The sequence below is a fragment of the Astatotilapia calliptera genome, chromosome 10, assembly GCF_964374335.1.
Source record: "Astatotilapia calliptera chromosome 10, fAstCal68.1, whole genome shotgun sequence".
NCBI lineage: Eukaryota > Metazoa > Chordata > Actinopteri > Cichliformes > Cichlidae > Astatotilapia > Astatotilapia calliptera.
In genome coordinates, this window is record NC_137431.1 from 12,779,183 (window position 1) to 12,800,097 (window position 20,915).

Below are 20,915 nucleotides of genomic sequence, written 5' to 3' on the forward strand. Positions count from 1 at the left end.
TCCTTGTTTTCATTATTTTATTATTTATTGGAATGCTTTACCTCAATAACATAACAATAAGCCAGAACAGTGCAAATACTGTGTCACAGCAAACACAGAGTCCAGCTTACAAACGTCATTCTTCCCCAACATTGTCATTTCATGACACTCACACAATCCGGTACCGGACACGCTGTACACACCCACCCTCATGAACGCTTAAGGCACGCACACGTACACCATTTATATTCAACACGTCACACAAATGTGCAGAGCTTAAGACAGCAGTAACATTTGACATCTCGATGCTCGACAGCAGACTCTGTCGCAAACAGTGTAGAACAGGCGGCTGCAGCAAGCTCACAGACAAAAGGTTTTCTTTACATGGCCTGTGATGCTTTATAGTAGTTAGCATGATTATAGTACGTTCAGCTTAACCATGTGGCTAGACTCCCCCCACTTCAATAACTACACCATGTACGTCAGGATGGCGGGGTCGGGCGAGGTTCAACCACAAACACGACGGGCCACAAGTAAAGAGGCAAGAAGTGAGGAGGAGAGATTACTGTACATCTAGGTGTTAAGCAGGGAGAGGGAGAGAGAGCTGGTCTGAGAATGAACATTTGGATAATGCAGTATGTAGCACATCAATCAGCCTAACTCAGGAATTATTCATGATCAGAAATACTTTAAAAAGGAAAAAAAAAGAAAAAAGAAAAGCAGGACAGCCACTGATTTTCTCCAATCTTCTTACTTTGCTTTATAAGACAAACAAAATCAAGCATACTGTTGCAAAAAAGCAGCACATTTTATGCATATAACCTATTTTAAAAACATTCAAATAATCTAATTAATGACGCTATTCCACAATGTAAACACTACTGCTAGCTCGGACAGAAGCTTCGTACTTTAGCAGAGAGGCTGGAGGTATTTTGGAAGACCTAAAGATTACCAGAGAAGTGGATTGAGCAGCATAAATCTCACTAATAAATATGCAGCAATGTGTGACATTCACTGACTGAGTAATATAACACAGAAGCCTTTTTACATTTAAGCTGAGGCTCAGTTTCAAACAAGCATGAAGCGAACAGCAAGATGTGGCTCGAACTGAACATTTGCGCAACACAGGAACCAGAATAATTTTAATCTGCGCGCGCATGTGTGTGTGTGTGTGTGTGTGTGTGTAGCAGTGAATTATGCAGTGATACATTTCATAGTGATTAACAGTTTCAAACAATAGTTACACATCAAGTTCAAAAGTGAACATTAAATAAACTAAGTGCTCTCGCTTCGCAGAGCAGTTGTTTACGTACACAAAGACATAATTAGTGAACTGAAAAAACTATTAGAGTGATTTAATATGCTCTATGCATTGCAGTGTTACACATTAAGCAAAATAGAGTTAGTTCTTTTAGATACTGCTCACTGGTAAACAGCGTGCATCTCAGCGCTATCTTCTCTGCAGCAGTTGCTTTTCATCTCGTGGACTGTTGAGGGGTAACTTGATTGATTCTTTATGATTTTTGGGAGATTGAATGACACTGAAGAGATTTAAGTGTAGCAGAAATATCTCTTTATTCTTAAAACTGACTAATGAAAGTTTATTTGTACCTTCAAAGGAAGGATTTGGACCCCCTCTGTGTTGGAAACCACTGCTCTTTGGTGTACTGGCCACACTCATAACATTGTCCAGTGTTGACTAAGGTTCTGCCATCTAAGCGCACAATGAGCAGGGACATGTGTTTGACAGAGATACTTGGCAAGGAATTGTTTTATGGATATTAAAACATGAAGAAATAAATTAGATGGTGCTTTATGTTCCTGCAGTACAGGTGAGGGACAAAACACTCGTTTTATCCACGTGCCGAGATTAATTTGTGTGCACGTGCCACTGCAGTCCCTCGTGATCTCATTAAATCTAGTCTAAAATTAAGAGTTGCACGAACTTGGTGAATCCGTTTCACATTACTACTGCAATCACAGTGTCTACGTCGGTAATGAGGTCTCTCTCCCGCGTCGCCGCCTCTCCCACACCCAACCCTCTGTTCAAGAATGTGATCCCACACCCCACGTGGGCCCACTCACATCAGGTTTCTTCATCCCCCTGAGCGTGAGCCCTTCCTCCTTCAGGTACCAGGGGCATGTCTCAGCCACTGCAGCAGCAGGAGATGAGACATGCCTCTGGAGAAGTGTGCTTCGTGGCCGTAGCCCTCAAACCAGCGATGCTCGTCTCTCCTCTGGCGTCTCCTCAAGAATCTGCAGCAGCAGGTCACTGAGGGGCTTGGCCACAGAGTCGTAACCTGCTGAAGTAAGGTGAAGGAAGTCAAACATGTCCTGAGTGCTGATGGTTCCATCGGAGTGGACGAACTCCCTGCTCACATCCAAGAGCTGAGCCTGGCTCAGCCGTGGCAGCCAGGAGCGCAGGTGAGCGTTAACAGCAGCGTTCTTCTCCCTGAGTGGGTTGGGCCGTTCCCCTCGAGGCAACAAACCCTGAGGACCACAGAAACAGAGCTGACTTATTTACTGAAATTATTATATTAAAGGAGACATATCGTGCTAATTTCAAGTGCCATATTTTTATTCTTGGACTCTACTAGACAAGCTCTGAATGATTCACTGTTCAAAACACTCCTTAGGCACCTCTGAAGAAGCTGTTTTAGCTTCCTCCTCTCTTTTTAAGCCAAATATCTCCTGATGGATGCCTCTGAAACAAGATTTGAATAGCAGATGGTAGGAGTTCTGTGCTCAGCCAGAGTTATAACCATGATCCTACTGACTATACCGATCCAACATGAGAAAAAACTGAGCTCTGAGCTCACAGTGATGACTTGTACATAAGTAAAAGACATGTACTTTATTAGCTACACATGTTCAACCAATCTGTATGCAGACGAGTTTCTAATAACTAATATCAAACTGTGTGTCCACAATTAAAGGAAACTAACTTTCCTCTGTCTGTTGGTTATATTGTGGCATCAACTCCTCAGTCATGTTATTTAAGGCACCTGAAATTGTATTCAAGTTGTGTGCATATCACCACGTTAAAGAGCCTTTATGTTAATGCTCAGGAACAAATGTCAATGTAATTGAAAGTTCTAGCTCAAAATATGAGTTTAAGACAAACAAGCAAGACAAGATGCAACATATGACTAAACTTACCAGGACAACTATCTTTGCCTTGGGGAGGCGAGTAGTGAGCAGTTCTGCAATGGCAAGAATTCCTCCTGCAACCTGCTCTGCTGTGTGCTCATAATTGTTGGTTCCTACCCACAACACCACCACCTGGACAAGAGGACAGACAATTTATTCACTTCCGCTAAACACGTCCAACCCTGCAGAATTTATATCAAAGCGAATGACATAACATATGAGATACAACACAATTAAGCGACATTTTGGGTTTTTTTTAGAGCAATTAAGCCAAATGGATGAATATCAAGTTTAACAAAGAAGTTAAAGAGCATTGACTTCTGCCGAGGTCAATGCTGAAACTTGCACTTATGAAGAAAGAGCTCAAGATCTACATGAAAGTCACAAAACTCGGAGGTCAGAGTGTGTGAAATGTGAAACTGTGGACATCAGTGTGGACGCATTATACTGTCCTCATCTGCCTTTCTGTTAGCGGGCTCGTCTCACCTTGGGGCGAATGTTCTCCAGCTCTCCATTCTGCAGCCTCCACAGTACGTTACAGGTGGTGTCCCCTCCAATGCCAAAGTTGAGCGCGTGAAGAGGGGAGAACAACTCCCTCCACACCTTTGGACAGAAAACCATGAATATGCATTTGAGTCAGGTCGATTATGATAACTAGTGCGTCATCAAGAAAAATCAACAGTGAGCAAAGATAAACGTATGGCTTTTATTTGCTGTCTTTATTGTGCAATTCAAGACACATGAATCACATCCAGATGTGTCCTGTTTAATTTAAAAATGTTTTCTAAGACTTTACTCTGACCTCATACTGATGCATTAGTTGTACCATGGAATCCCCCACAAAGAGCACGTCTGGCTCAGCATCCTTGCACTCCTGTACAAACCTTGAATGCTGTAAAAACCCAAGAGAGCTGGTGATATAGTGCATGACAGACCCGACAAATACAAGAACATCTTTAATTTATTAAAAATAAACCCCTCTCTGCTTGATTCTGAGAACTTGCCCCCTGATGTAAAACTCTGCGTTTTGACTCTCTAAATCTGAGCGGTATGATGACAGTCGTGAGCCATCAGAGTCAGATAAAAAAACTCAAGCTTGTTATAGGCGAGATGCGTCTGGTGCCCTATCTGACAGAGAGCTCCGAGTAAAACAGACTGTCTCAATGACTGCCCTATTAGCTTTGGGAGGATTAACTTTGTGCAGACTTTCTAGAAAGATCCACTAAACAAGCCAAACAAAGTGATGCACTGGAACAAACAAAGTCTTCTTAGTGACTAAAAATTGTGAGCACATGGTTGATATTTATTTAGTGGCCTTTTCTTTGAGTCAGATCATGAGCTTATAACTACTATAATAAATGTTATCAACATTGTCATCCATTCTTATTCAGACACTAATATTATTAAGAAGATCAAAACATCAACTGACAATGGCTACATTTCACTGTGTGTTATCCTTGTATAACTATGCATGTGACAAATAAAGAACCTTGAACAACACAACTGGCTTCACGGGATTGCAGCACAGTCATAAACATCTGTGTTTAAGAATTAGAAATAAAAACATAATCTCAGACTAAGGTCACCAAATCGAAGCGATGTCTTATAGTGGCGCATCGATTAACATGAGAAATGTATATTATACTAAGCTTTAGTTTAATTTGCAAGAGTTCTCAGCAATAAAAGTCTCACATCGTAAGCGCTCCAAGCGTCACACAGAAACTCCTGATGGGGACAGCGTGCAAAATTTAGAAGACTCCTACTTATCAAAGCCACACATAGGTGCAGATCCAAAGTGCCATCCCATCTGAGCTGAATTATACAACTGGTTTTATTTATTTATTTATTTACTTTATTTATTTAAACACTGACTTAATACTAACAATTACCATGGAAACACATAAGGGAACTATCTTTGATAAATAATGCACATCATTCAGACCGCCTTCATACATCAGAAGGATATGAGGTATTAATGATAATACAGAGTAAATGTTTACAACACTCTAACAATAGAGATTCCCTAATTTCCTTCGGGATTAATAAAGTATTCTGATACCTGTGACAGCCACCGTCCATCTCCTTGAACATCTTCTACTGGCTGAGGGACTGCTGCTGGGTTCACGTCATCCCCACTCATCCTGAAAGAAATCCTAGCGCTTATTTACACATGCAATAAACATGGTGCGACCTACAGGAGGGGGAAGGACGTCATGCTGATGCCGGTGTTCCAGATCAACTGGCGTTTAGATCAACTGGCGTTGGTCGAACAGATGTGTGGCAGTCTTGCGTTTCAGTAGCTCCTACCGACAAACCAGCAAAAAAACGCCAAATGTGTCATCTGTGACACTTGTGAGGTTATCTCAAACACACTCCGTCAGTCTTGATGCTGTTGAACAACAAAATGTTTAAAATGTGGCGAGTTTACCTGGTGATATCCTCATGCGCGACGCGATCGCGAAAACAGCAAACAATTAACACCACGCCGATGTTGTTCACAGGACAGCAAGAGTAAACGATCGGGAGACCCTTGTCGTCGTTATCGTTCCCCTCGCACGGTTTATTTCTCCGAATTCAGCGTTTTTGCTCCACAACTAAAGCGAGCAGTTTACTTTGTGCACTAACATGGACTCGAGTCAACCAGCGCCACCTCTGGCCAAGTGCCACAGCCTACAGCCAGATCAACCTGTGACACACATCTGCAGCACGTTTGATTTCGTTTCTTGCACAACACATTTGTACCTTTCAATTGTGTCTGTCTGTGAATCATGCAAATAAACCTTTGAAATGAATGAAATGATATCATATATTCCTTATTGGCCTACATTTGTACAAAATTCCAAATTATATACACAAAGTCATAGAAATCACCACTCCAATTGGTCATCATGATTTTGATATTCTCTTTTCCCATAACAATGAAATACACCTTGGACAAATATGACACATCGATATTTCATTAGTGTCGTCACATCACATCCTGTAAGCATCATCTGCCTGTGTCCTTTCCCTGGAAATTAATATTTCCAGCCAATATAGGCAATCCATCAACATGGCTGGAGAGTTGGTAGTTATATATAAAGTCAGTGACTCAGGTGTGTCGCTTGGTTTGTCATCTGTTTGTGAGACTGGAGGAGACGCAATCTTGTGTTTTAAATCTTAGTTAGGAAGATTCCTGTTTTAAAACAAGCACGTATTGTGAGAAATGCAAGAAGTACATCTGCAGAAAGCACACAGTTACATTCTGTCCATCATGTGGACAAAATTGAAAATGTTGAGCATTGAAAAACTGAGAACGTTGGGCAAGTTCAAAAGAAATGTGTTTGTAAGAACGAAAAACCAAATTGTTCCTAAAATAGTTATGGAAAGTCTAACTGTTGTATGTCTGTGTTCTACATGTTTATCTGATGGGAAATAAAGTTGCTATTGTTTTATTGCAGTTTTTGAACAATTCTGAGTGGATTTACACAGTACAGATCTAAATGACCCGCAACAAAATCAATGTCATTTTTTTGTTCTTCAACATAATACAAGGGTTCATTTCCAAAACTTGCCTATGATCTTCAATTTGTAGCAGATCCACTATCACACAGCAGCTAGAGCAGTTTCAAATGGAGGTCAGTCCACTGCTACCACCTGTGGCCAAATACCATAGCCCACTACTAGATTAACTTGTGACACATCTTCACCTGCTGCTATGATGACATTGAGTAGAGGCTGAGTGGCTGCACTTACCCCTGGTACATTCAAATCTACCCACAAACATGTTGAAAGATGCAATGGCAGCAATGTGGATTGTCAACACTAAAAACAATCAGTAAGCAAAGACAACAGGGATCACTTTTTACTGTTTATTTAGCACCCACAACATTTGTAGTCGCCTTCTGCACAGGGAAAGTCCACACACACTGTGTGGTACCACTTTCCACAGAAGGTGCATTCAGTCTGCAAGATTGAATGAGATTGTCAGAGTCATTGTCTGACTGTTTATTACTGATCACCTGCTGTACATTCACAGTAACTGCCATCTCCTTACAAATGTTCATTAGATTGACCACACTTATACAGACTGTATATAACAACCAACTCTAAAATGTTTTTTCTCAGAGAAAAGACACAGACAGACTACGCTAACGACATGTGATGTTACAACACTAGTGAAATATTGGTGTCATTTCATTCTTTTCAAAGGTTCATTTGCATGACGCACAAACAGACACAACTGAAAGGTACAAATGTGTTGTGCAAGAAACGAAATCAAACGTGCTGCAGATGTGTGTCACAGGTTGATCTGGCTGTAGGCTGTGGCACTTGGCCAGAGGTGGCGCTGGTTGACTCGAGTCCATGTTAGTGCACAAAGTAAACTGCTCGCTGTAGTTGTGAAGCAAAAACGCTGAAACCGGAGAAATAAACCGTGCGAGGGGAACGATAACGACGACAAGAGTCTCCCGATCGTTTACTCTTGCTGTCCTGTGAACAACATCGGCGTGGTGTTAATTGTTTGCTGTTTTCGCGATCGCGTCGCGCATGAGGATATCACCAGGTAAACTCGCCACATTTTAAACATTTTGTTGTTCAACAGCATCAAGACTGACGGAGTGTGTTTGAGATAACCTCACAAGTGTCACAGGTGACACATTTGCCGTTTTTTTTGCTGGTTTGTCGGTAGGAGCTACTGAAAGGCAAGACTGCCGCACATCTGTTCGACCAACGCCAGTTGATCTAAACGCCAGTTGATCTGGAACACCGGGCACAGAGGAAAGCATCTGCACCACCTAGCAGAGAGCAGCGGGGTGATGCAGCGGCTTAGCGTTTCGGGAGCAGACAGACTGGCCTAATGCGGATTGCAGGCCACTCTCGCTCTCAGTGCGGGTGTTTAGAGATCACAGAGCAGATCGCATTAACTCCGCTAGGCTACTGTTTATCAGACGTTAGCTTGTTAGCTGCTTGCTAATGACTGGAGACTGTTGTGGCTGCATCTCTGATACACGTCTGTCGTGCTCGTCGTTAATTTAAAAAAAATAAACAAATAAAAATATTTTTAAAAAATTAAATTACTTATTTATTTACAAGACAAACTACCTGGCAGGGTGTCACTTGTCGGCTCTCCTGGGTGACCCTTAACTTTTTATTCCCCGGCCTCGCTGCACCGCTGTCAGGGAGTCGACGCGTATGATGCTCGCTAGCAAGTGTTAGCAGCCTCGAGCTAGATGAGACAACAAAAGGTGTGTCAGAGGGAAAGCACAGAGATCGTTCCAGTGGCAAGAGTGCCCGCTCGACACCACCAGCCGAAACACCGATCGAAGGAAGAGTGGATTCTTCCGAGTTCAAAGTCTTATCAGTGCTATCGTGCACCTGACCTAAACCCGGGCACAGCTACCTTCTGTAAGCTGCGGAGGTCGCTGACACCAAAACACAGCACCGAGGGGAGGTTTTTCCTCAGGAGAAACCGCAGGGCAAAAACACACCACCGCAACAGCTGATCCCGCGAGGAATCATGGGTAGGTGGTCGCGTGTTTGAACAACTTCGCATTTTTCTGACAATGAAATTATATCAAATTTTTTGATGATGATAGTTAGTGTAAGACCAGACATGAAGACATGCTCCTATGTCTGAGTATGTCGTGCAGTTTAGTTTTCGGAGTGCGACGGTGATCTCTCGTTGATGCCAGCCCGGCGTCAGCTGACCGCATTGCATCACGGTCGTTAGAGCAAATGCTGCATTCTAGTACTGTGGAAAACACAGGAAATAAAACATTCCTGCTCTCTGGCCGTAGGTCTACATTTGGCGGAAATATGCTTTACATCAGTAATGTCAAACCACCACTAGCCCACCAGTGGCCACCACCACATACACCCCGCTTTGATCTTAAGTGGAACAAACAGTGAAATCCCCCCTTTCTGTCAGAGTAAGTAACTTTACCAACACTCTGAGTACCTAAAGTATCTTAATATATCAAAAAGAAGTGCAATTTCAATAGTATGTTGCAGTTTTTCTAGATGATAGAGAAATCCTTCTGTAGTAAATAAACAAACAAACAAAAAACCCCAGAAATTTCTATATTAGCTAATGAAAAAACAAGAACTATAATAAAAAACAGTTAATCTTTATCTACCTTTCACATTTTCCAGAAAAACAAAATGAAGAATAAAAAAAAAAAGACAAGATTAAGACTGTGCAAAAGAGAATTCTACCACAAATGAGTACAAAACATTTTAATAAATGTCATTAATGAATCTAAGAAACAGCTGCAAGAAGGTTTGATACAGAAATATCTCTGTAATCCTATGTTCTGACAGGCGTGTTCACCTGTCACTAAAAAGGAGAGCTGTACAGTTGTTTAGGAGTGATTTCCTGAAGTGTTCAGCGAGGCTGAATGAGTCTGAGGAAGAATGGGCTCTGCAGTCTCTTTAGTGTGTGGCTAATGGAGCGGGAGCAATGGCTGTGAATGATGATCAGTTTGTTCAGTGACTTCCTGTCCCTCACTGACTCCAACACTTCCAGTTTCCGACTAAACAAACTGAGCCTCAGCCATTGTTAATGCAGATTTTCTTTTTTTCAGTGTAAGCATTCTTCATGACTCTTGAAGAACCTGTGGCTTTTTCAGTAACAGAAATCAACTTTATAATAGCCTTTCTTTGTTCCTGGGAAACTTCGAGGTTGCTTTTGTTTGGCTCACTTTTACATTTTACAAACTGGCAGATAAGACATGCTAAAAAAATATCCTGGGACATTTATTTAAACACAAATTGTCTTTACTTTGATTTCACATATGGCATGATTCACCATCACTAAAACCTCTTTAAATTCTTTTAGTTCTTCCTTTATTTTCTCCTGTTTGTATTATGTTTCTATAATGCCTTTTCCCTCTTAATCCTTACATTGCCCAGCCAAGTCCCCAGCGGTGTTTGTTAACCAACTGAAACAGTCCACTGCTTTTCTGCGTGTGTAGACGTGTCGCTACTCTTAGGGAAAAATAACTCATACCAAAATGAACCACCAGATGGAGCCCCTACACATCTCTGCTTGTGTTTTACTGCGGTAAAGTGAGCCGTCATTTGTGAGCCGCGGTCAAGCCAGCCGCCTCCTATCCGCCGCATAAATTTCCTTGCGCTTTTACACCAGTCTTTACGGTAGCGCCTTTTCGCTTTATATCCTGATTGAAAGCCTAGACTCGCGCACACACGCACGCGCGTGAACAGTCACACGCACGCGCGCACACAAATTACAATGGAACAGCTCAATACAGCCATCGTGACAGTCTGGTTGCATATTCAAAAATTCATTAAAAATCATTCTTAAAAGTTGATGCCAAGCTTTCAACACAATCCTCTTCTCGGACACCTACTTTACCTCTGGGCCAGTTTTTACCCAGATTTACTGTAATATTACTCAGAAATCACAGTAAACTCATATTCAGTGCAATACAGTCAATGCACTACAATTATGTTTATTTCAAAAATTCATTAAAAGTCATCCTGAATAGTTGAGGTCCAACTTTCAACACATCCCCCCTCTGGGACACCTACTGTACCTGTGTGCCAATTTTCATCCAGATTTACTGTAGAATTCCTCAGAAATTAAAGGGTACTTGTATTCAATGCAATACAGTCAATACAATAGAATTATGTCAATTTTCAGAAATTCATTAAAAATCATCCTGAGTAGTTGATGTCCAACTTTCAACACATCCCCCCTCTGGGACACCTACTGTACCTGTGTGCCAAGTTTCATCCAGATTTACTGTAGAATTCCTCAGAAATTAATGGAGACATTTATTCAATCTAATACAGCCAATGCACTACAAATGTGTCAATTTTCAGAAATTAATTAAAAATCATCCTGAGTAGTTGATGTCCAACTTTCAACACATCCCCCCTCTGGGACACCTACTGTACCTGTGTGCCAGGTTTCAGCCAGATTTACTGTAGAATTCCTCAGAAATAAAAGGGTACTTGTATCCAATGCAGTCAGCCAATACAATTTAATTATGTCAATTTTCAAAAATTCATTAAAAATCATCCTGAGTAGTTGATGTCCAACTTTCAACAGATTCCTTCTCTGGGACACCTACTGTACCTGTGTGCCAGGTTTCATCCAGATTTACTGTAAAATTCCTCAGAAATTAATGGAAACATTTATTCAATCTAATACAGCCAATGCACTACAATTGTGTCAATTTTCAAAAATTCCTTAAAAATCATCCTGAGTAGTTGATGTCCAACTTTCAACACATCCCTCCTCTGGGACACCTACTGTACCTGTGTGCCAAGTTTCAGCCAGATTTACTGTAGAATTCCTCAGAAATTAAAGGAAACTTATATTCAATTCAATACAGTCAATACAATAGAATTATGTCAATTTTCAAAAATTCATTAAAAATCATCCTGAGTAGTTGATGTCCAACTTTCAACACATTCCTCCTCAGGGACACCTACTGTACCTGTGTGCCAAGTTTCATCCAGATTCACTGTAAAATTCCTCAGAAATTAAAGGACATTTATATGCAATTCAATACAGCCAATACACTACAATTATGGAAATTTCAAAAATTCATTAAAAAATCATCCATAATAGTTGAGGTCCAACTTTCAACACTTTCTTACTCTGGGTGTCCTACTGTACCTCTGGGCCAAGTTACATCTCAATTCACTGTAATCTTTATCAAAAATTGAAAGAACAATTATATGTCAATGCTGGATGTGTGTCCTTTCAAAGTGACACTAAATAACAGAACTCAGGCACATCAGGGAATAATCCAAAAGGCGGATTTATTAAACAAAAACAACATACAAAATATCTCTAACCCATACTACATAACCTAAAAAGAAACAAAGGGACACTTAGAAGCACAAGGAAACAATACTGAAAGGGCAAGAGACACAGTCCAAACATAATCCACAACTAAAATGCCAAAAGAACAAGTCATCCCACATAGCAGACGGGTCTTGCCTGGATCTGGTGTCAAGCCGGCACTGCTGGCTGACTTCTGGCATGGTAAGATGGCACTGTTTATGTGATGGCATGCCACATTTGGCCTGATTGGGTGAATGTGACATGCTGTATAGAGCACTTTGAGTAATATGGGTGAGTAAAAAAGTGCTGTATAAGAATCAGTCCATTCACTGTCTGAACAGAGTTTCGTCATGTTACTTTTGCACTATTATGTTCCAGCACATGTTGTTATTACATGGCTTACATGGCTAAGGTACACATTAGGCTGACATCTGGGGCCAGAGCTGAAACTGTTCTGGGCCAGCACAGGGCCAGCAGTGTGTCTGCAACTGGCCTTGTGCTGGCTCATGTGTGGGCCACCTCTGGTAAACCAGATCTGGGCCACCATAGGGCCGTCATTCTTTGCGGTACGCAGGCCATGTGTAAGCACATTGTGTGGGACAGATCCAGGCCATACCAATTTTGCTATGTGGGAGGAATTATGTAAAAATAGAAACATCATAAAAATGAAAATGAACATAAAGTAAAATGTACTGAAAAGAACATCAGTATGGCCATCATTATTTGCTTGGAAAGTCTAAAGTTCCATGGCTTTGAACAGCCAGGGAACGCAATGCCCAGCTTAGAATGACTAAAAGTAACTTCTTTTAACATTCTGTCATTCTGCTTCTATATCAAAAATCCACTAAAAATAGTCATTTGAAAAAAAAATATTCGCCACTTTTCATCAGTTTGGGTTCCTCTGTTTATAGCAATTTTTAGAAAAGAACCCAATACCTTTGTCACTATACAGTTGTACAGTGAGATACAGAGCATCTCCTACTCATTGCAAACATGCTGGGAGGGTGGCTCTATCCGCCTTAGTGCAGCTGCTGTACCATACTGTGATGCAGTAAGTTAGTAGGCTCTCAATGGGCGAGTGGTGGAAGGGTGAGCTGTAGTCCACAAAGAGCATTCTGGCGTAGCTCTGCCGCTGTTCTAGGTGACTCAGCACCGAGTGGAGGGTGATGGCATCTTCTGTGAATCTGTTTGCACGGTATGCAAACTGGTGGGTGTCGAATTCTGGGGGGAGGTAATCCTTGGTGTGCTGAAGGACTAGTCTCTCAAAGCATTTCATGATTACCGGTGTGAGGGCCACAGGGCAATAATAGTTCAGGCTGGTGATGGGAGACTTCTTTGGTACTGGGATGATTGTGGCTGATTTTAGACAGGATGGGATGGCTGCTTCATCCAGTGAGAGGTTGAAGATTCTTGTGGAGATGAGGGTGAGCTGGTGGGCACATGGTCTTAGCACTTTACCACGTATTCCGTCTGGACGCCTTCCTGGGGTTCACTGCTAGGAACACTCATCTGACATCGTGCTCCGTTACAGTGAATGGAGCGGTGCAGGAACCAGGTGAGGATGAGGATGGGAGCAGGGCTGAGGCAGATGAATGCTGCTGTTGTGGTGTTTCAAAGCGGGCAAAGAAGCTGTTTATGTCCTCTGCTAGCTGCACACTCAGGTTTTCTGTTTTCACAGTTCTGCCTCTGTGGTTTATGATGTCTATTATTCCATGCCATGTGTTGTTGCTGGACAGGTGGGACCCCTTTTCAGGTCAGCTCGAGCAGACCTGTACAGAGCTCTGTCAACAGACCTACAGGGAGTGCAGAATTATTAGGCAAGTTGTATTTTTGAGGAATAATTTTATTATTGAACAACAACCATGTTCTCAATGAACCCAAAAAACTCATTAATATCAAAGCTGAATGTTTTTGGAAGTAGTTTTTAGTTTGTTTTTAGTTTTAGTTATTTTAGGGGGATATCTGTGTGTGAAGGTGACTATTACTGTGCATAATTATTAGGCAACTTAACAAAAAACAAATATATACCCATTTCAATTATTTATTTTTACCAGTGAAACCAATATAACATCTCCACATTCACAAATATACATCTCAGAATCAGAATCAGAATCAGAATCGTGTTTATTGGCCAAGTATATGTGCAGACACATACAGGGAATTTGGTTCTGGTAGATGGTGGCTCTCAAGCACAGCAATGTAAATCTCACACACACACACACACACACACACACACACACACACACACACACACACACACACACACACACACACACACAAGTATCTATATATACACATTACACATACATACACAAAGCTATGTAAACCAACTATAAATAACGAATCTAAACTTATATACATAAAATACAGAAATGAATGAGGTGGAATGAATACTACAAAATGTACATAAGGTGCAGTTGCAGTCTGGCAGTGGGAGCAGTGTGACAGGTCAACTGTTTAGGAGGGAGATGGCGAGGGGAAAGAAACTGTTCCTGTGTCGGGTGGTCCTGGTCTGCAGGCTTCTGTACCGTCTGCCAGAGGGCAGCAGATCAAAAAGTCTGTGTGCAGGGTGTGAGGGGTCTGCGATGATTTTCCCTGCCCGTTTCCTGGTTCTTGAGAGGTACAGATCCTGGATGGAGGGCAGGGGGGCGCTGATGATCCTTTCTGCTGCCCGTACAGTCCGCTGCAGTCTGCTCCTGTCCTGTTTAGTGGCTGCTCCATACCAGACTGTGATGGAGGAGCACAGGACAGACTCAATGACCGCAGTGTAGAACTGGATCAGCAGCTCCTGTGGGAGACTGTACTTCCCCAGTTGTCTCAGGAAGTACATCCTCTGCTGGGTCTTTTTGAGGATGGAGTTGATGTTGGTCTCCCACTTCAGGTCCTGGGAGATGGTGGTACCCAGGAACTTGAAGATCTTCACAGTCGACACAGGGCTGTCTGATATGGTGAGGGGGAGCAGAGTTGAGGGATGTCTCCTGAAGTCCACTGTCATCTCTACAGTCTTAAGAGTGTTCAGCTCCAGATTGTGCTGACTGCACCAGAGTACCAGCCGCTCAACTTCCTGCCGGTATGCAGACTCATCACCATCTTGAATGAGGCCAATGACAGTGGTGTCATCTGCAAACTTTAGGAGTTTGACAGCAGAGTTATTGGAGGTGCAGTCGTTAGTGTAGAGGGAGAACAGTAGTGGTGAGAGGACACATCCTTGAGGGGCACCAATACTGAGGGACCGGGTTTCAGAGGTGATCTCCCCCAGCCTCACTTGTTGCTTTCTGTCTGTCAGGAAGCTGGTGATCCACTGACAGGTAGCTGGTGACACGCTGAGCTGGGAGAGTTTGGAGGAAAGAAGTTCAGGCACAATGGTGTTAAAAGCCGAACTAAAGTCCACAAACAGGACCCTGGCATAAGTTCCCGGGCGGTCAAGGTGTTGCAGGATGTAATGCAGCCCCGTGTTCACTGCATCATCCACTGACCTGTTTGCCCGGTAGGCAAACTGCAGAGGGTCCAGCTGGTGGCCTGTAATGTCTTTCAGATGGGCTAACACCAGTCGTTCGAAGGATTTCATGACCACAGACGTCAAGGCGACAGGTCTGTAGTTATCCAGTCCTGTGATGGTGGGTTTCTTGGGAACAGGGATGATGGTGGAGCGTTTGAAGCAGGAGGGAACTTCACACAGCTCCAGGGATCTGTTGAAGATGCGAGTAAAGATGAGAGCCAGCTGTTCAGCACAGGTTTTGAGGCAGGAGGGTGAGACGCCATCTGGTCCGGGGGCTTTCCTGGGCTTCTGTTTCTGGAATAGTCGGCTCACATCCTGAGTGTGTATTCTTAGTTTCAGGGAGGAGGAAAGGGGGGTGAGAGGTGTGGTGGAGGTCGTTGAGTCTGGGATGGAGAGGGTGGTGTTGGTCGTTGAGTCTGGATTGGGGAGGGTGGGGGTGGTCGTTGAGTCTTGATTGGGGAGGGGCAGGGTGAAGGGGGGAGAGGTGGAAGGTGTGTTGGGGGTCAATGTCTGAAGCAATGTCCCTGGGGAGGGGAGGGTGGGGCGGGGCGTGGGAGTCTGTCCGTCTCAAACCTGCAATAGAAAGTGTTTAACTCGTTGGCCAGGTCTTTGTTTGCTTCAATAGTGGGTGGGGGGCGTCTGTAGCTGGTGATTTCCTGCAGGCCCCTCCACACTGATGCAGGGTCGTTGGCTGAGAGCCGTTCTTCCAGCTTCTGGGAGTAGATCCTTTTAGCTGCTTTGATCTCCTTGGTCAGTGTGTTCCTGGCTTGCTTGTACAGGACCCTGTCACCACTTCTGTAGGCGTCCTCCTTGGCCTTGCGAAGATGTTGGAGTTTAGGAGTGAACCATGGTTTATTGTTGTTGTATGTGCAAAAGGTCTTTGTTGGCACACACACGTCTTCACAGAAACTGATGTATGATGTCACAGTGTCCGTGAGCTCATCTAGGTTCTCAGATGCAGCTTCAAAAACAGTCCAATCAGTGCAGTCGAAACAGTCCTGCAGTTCCTGCTTTGCTGTGTTAGTCCACTTCTTCACAGTTTTGACTACAGGCTTGGCACGTTTGAGTTTTTGCCTATAAACTGGAATAAGATGGACCATGCAGTGATCAGAATGTCCCAAAGCTGCCCGGGGCACAGAGCGATAGGCATCTTTTAGAGTGGTGTAGCAGTGATCCAGTATGATGTTGTCCCTGGTGGGGCAGTCTATATGCTGTCTGTATTTAGGGAGTTCGTAGTTTAGGTTTGCTCTGTTAAAATCCCCAAGAATAATTGTAAAGGAATCCGGGAATTTCCTCTCCAGGGTAGTAATCTGGTCAGCCAGCTCGCACAGTGCGTTGTTCGCGTTGGCCTGTGGAGGGATGTAAACTCCGACCAGCATGAAGGAAGAAAACTCCCGCGGTGAATAAAAAGGTTTACAGTTGATGAGAAAACTTTCCAAGTGTGGGCTGCAGTGTTTCTGTAACACTGTGACATCAGTACACCAACCTTCATTAATGTAGAAGCAGACTCCACCACCCTTTGTTTTCCCTGAGAGCTCTGTTTCGCGGTCCGCCCGGTGAAGTTGGAAGCCCGGCAGATTTAAGACAGCGTCTGGGACTCGCTCACTGAGCCAGGTTTCAGTGAAGCAGAGGGCAGCAGAGCGTGCAAAGTCCTTGTTAGTCCAGTTTAAGAGCAGTAATTCGTCGACTTTGTTTGGAAGAGAGCGGAGATTCGCGAGGTGAATGGAGGGGAGTGCCGTGCGGAATCCTCGCCGACATTCAAAAAAAAAAACCAACAACAAATCAGTGACCAATATAGCCACCTTTCTTTGCAAGGACACTCAAAAGCCTGCCATCCATGGATTCTGTCAGTGTTTTGATCTGTTCACCATCAACATTGCGTGCAGCAGCAACCACAGCCTCCCAGACACTGTTCAGAGAGGTGTACTGTTTTCCCTCCTTGTAAATCTCACATTTGATGATGGACCACAGGTTCTCAATGGGGTCCAGATCAGGTGAACAAGGAGGCCATGTCATTAGTTTTTCTTCTTTTATACCCTTTCTTGCCAGCCACGCTGTGGAGTACTTGGACGCGTGTGATGGAGCATTGTCCTGCATGAAAATCATGTTTTTCTTGAAGGATGCAGATTTCTTCCTGTACCACTGCTTGAAGAAGGTGTCTTCGAGAAACTGGCAGTAGGACTGGGAGTTGAGCTTGACTCCATCCTCAACCCGAAAAGGCCCCACAAGCTCATCTTTGATGATACCAGCCCAAACCAGTACTCCACCTCCACCTTGCTGGCGTCTGAGTCAGACTGGAGCTATCTGCCCTTTACCAATCCAGCCACGGGCCCATCCATCTGGCCCATCAAGACTCACTCTCATTTCATCAGTCCATAAAACCTTAGAAAAACCAGTCTTGAGATATTTCTTGGCCCAGTCTTGACGTTTCAGCTTGTGTGTCTTGTTCAGTGGTGGTCGTCTTTCAGCCTTTCTTGCACTGAACATAAGTTCCCTGCAATTTCTGAAGAATATTACAGTAAATCTGGCTGAAACTTGGCCCAGACGTACAGCAGGTTTCCCGGAGGAGGGATGTGTTGAAAGTTGGACCTCAACTACTCAGGATGATTTTTAATGAATTTCTGAAATTTCCATAATTGTAGTGCATTGGCTGTATTGAATTGCATATAAATGTCCATTAATTTCTGAGTAATTTTACAGTGAATCTGGCTGAAACTTGGCACACAGGTACAGTAGGTGTCCCAGAGAAGGAATCTGTTGAAAGTTGGACATCAACTACTCAGGATGATTTTTAATGAATTTTTGAAAATTGACACAATTGTAGTGTATTGGCTGTATTAGATTGAATAAATGTTTCCATTAATTTCTGAGGAATTCTACAGTAAATCTGGATGAAACTTGGCACACAGGTACAGTAGGTGTCCCAGAGAAGGAATCTGTTGAAAGTTGGACATCAACTACTCAGGATGATTTTTAATGAATTTTTGAAAATTGACATAATTATAGTGTATTGGCTGTATTGCATTGAATACAAGTACCCTTTAATTTCTGAGGAATTCTACAGTAAATCTGGCTGAAACCTGGCACACAGGTACAGTAGGTGTCCCAGAGAAGGAATCTGTTGAAAGTTGGACATCAACTACTCAGGATGATTTTTAATGAATTTTTGAAAAATGACATAATTCTATTGTACTGACTGTATTAGATTGAATAAATGTCTCCATTAATTTCTGAGGAATTCTACAGTAAATCTGGATGAAACTTGGCACACAGGTACAGTAGGTGTCCTAGAGGAGGGATGTGTTGAAAGTTGGACATCAACTACTCAGGATGATTTTTAATGAATTTTTGAAAATTGACACAATTGTAGTGCATTGGCTGTATTGCATTGAATACAAGTACCCTTTAATTTCTGAGGAATTCTACAGTAAATCTGGGTGAAACCTGGCACACAGGTACAGTAGGTGTCCCAGAGGGGGGATGTGTTGAAAGTTGGACATCAACTACTCAGGATGATTTTTAATGAATTTCTGACATTTCCATAATTGTATTGACTGTATCGGGCTGCTACATTGTAATTTGTGCGCGCGCGGGTATAGTCTTTCAATCGGCACATAAAGCGAAAAGGCGCTACCGTAAAGACTGGTGTAAAAGCGCAAGGAAATTTATGCGGCGGATAGGAGGCGGCTGGCTTGACCGCGGCTCACACCCATACCAGCTAAAATACCCCGCACAGTACAACTGAGCCATACCAGATCTCCAGGATTCATGTTTTCCATTTCATTTATCACTCATATTGTCAGCTGCTATTTTTTATACAATACGTTTACCTCCTAAAACATACCTGGAAGACCTCTGAAAGTAAATAAACCATTATGAATTTCCCTCAATGTCAGAACTTTTTAATTTATTGTTTTGTCATTTTTTAAATCGAGAATAACTAAACATCAATTAAACTCAAATTAACAGTGCCTATCATCGGATTAGCTTTGTAAGTATTTGTTTGTTTGTGAAGACAAATCCTGAAGGATATCAAATTTATCAGTAAATAGATAAAGCCTCAAAATGAGATTTTTACAAACACTGGCATCCTCTTTATAGATTTACTGGTATCCCAGACCACAATTTGTAAAGCTATAGTGAATATCTTACTTAGATTTGGTGTGTAGACCACAGGTCCACTACGGAGGAAGACAGACTCAGTTGTAAGATAAGATAAGATAAGATAACCTTTATTAGTCCCACACGTGGGAAATTTGTTTTGTCACAGCAGGAAGACATTAGTTGCCTGGTCAGACCTAATTGGAGAGCTTCTGATTCTGCTGTACATTGTATTAAATTATAAAGGTATATACTCATCTAAGCCTGCATCAGCATAACTACATTTTTAAGACAAGCGTATGACATAGACTGTATGTAAAAGCTGGATGTAGCTACTGTTTATGTTGTCTAGAGAAGTTGGGAAAGTATGATGATAGCCTGTGTAATATAATATCTCTCAGTATTCATTTTGACAGCAAATCTTGGTATTATGGTGTAAAAATGTAAATGTGTCTATCTAACCATAATTGCACAGAGAGGTAACTTCTGATTGCACCACTTCCAAACTTGTAACCATTTTCTTTGGATTTCAGTTAGTTCAGATTGGACCCTGCCTCTTGTCCTATAATAGCTGGGATATTGTAGGACAAGAGCCCCTCCACGCAAAGTGCTGTAATGCTGGTAACTCTTCCTTTGCAACTCTGGGTGCTCGGATTAATTTTCAGATAGTTTTTGACTGACTGGAGGAAGCAGTTTGCCTTCAGGGCGTTTTTTGTTGTCTTATTTACTGTTTTCTATAGCGAGTTGGTAAGTTTTAGGTGTCTGACGCATTTAGCTGTGTAAATAACTGAATGTGCTCTTAGAAAGTAGGAGTAAGAAGAAGGTAGGGTTGAAATGTGTCACGTTTCGACTCAGCGGTTGTGAGATTACATGGGCATGTGTTATGCAATAGGCAAAACTCCGCCTACAGGTGCACTGAGGTTTTCACTGTCCAAAAAAACGGCTTTGTCCTTTTGGCAGCGATAGTCGCGATCCGGACTCTAATAAACTTTCATGAAGGGATTTATACAGAAGAATTAATCAGGCGGAGTATGTATCGGATATTACCTCTGCTCCTCCTGGGAGGATTCTTCCTGACAGGTGAGTTTTAGGAACTTCCGGGAGGTACATCGCATTATTAACGTGTTTCACAAACATGGCAACCGTGTTTAATAAAACGAAACACAAACGAAACATCAAGTTCGGAATCTTATTTGGTCTCTGAGCTGTAAAGCCCGTGTTATTCTTTGGGCGTTCACGGTGTAGTACAGAGTATAAAGTACACTTACGTGTACTGCGACCAGTTTCTGCTAGTATGCCGTAGCAGGCGTTGATAAGACCGTGTTTGGATTTGAAGCCATGGATTATTTCTTTGTATTAGATCATACTTTTAACTGACAATCACTTTAT

General features: G+C 42.6%; 2 protein-coding genes across 3 annotated transcripts in view; one reads left to right on the forward strand and one right to left on the reverse strand.

Moving 5' to 3' along the window:
• pafah1b2 (platelet-activating factor acetylhydrolase 1b, catalytic subunit 2) lies at nt 1-8,796 on the reverse strand. The gene is made up of 7 exons (XM_026181838.2): nt 8,510-8,796; nt 8,212-8,335; nt 5,189-5,270; nt 3,932-4,021; nt 3,616-3,732; nt 3,139-3,261; nt 1-2,469 (listed from the first exon to the last, which is right to left on the reverse strand). The coding sequence occupies exons 3-7, from the start codon at nt 5,267-5,269 to the stop codon at nt 2,191-2,193; spliced, it is 690 nt and encodes a 229-aa protein (XP_026037623.1). The 5' UTR covers nt 5,270; nt 8,212-8,335; nt 8,510-8,796; the 3' UTR covers nt 1-2,190.
• Nucleotides 8,261-20,915, forward strand: part of mpzl2b (myelin protein zero-like 2b) — a 20,385-nt gene continuing 7,730 nt past the window's right edge. Inside the window, exon 1 of one of the 2 annotated variants that reach the window (XM_026181835.2) lies at nt 8,261-8,630. In XM_026181835.2, coding sequence (XP_026037620.1) covers nt 8,627-8,630 — 4 coding nt within the window. In that variant the 5' untranslated portion in view covers nt 8,261-8,626. Of the gene's footprint in view, nt 8,631-20,414; nt 20,607-20,915 lie in introns of those variants that run through there. The other variant, XM_026181834.2, reaches the window with a different exon arrangement.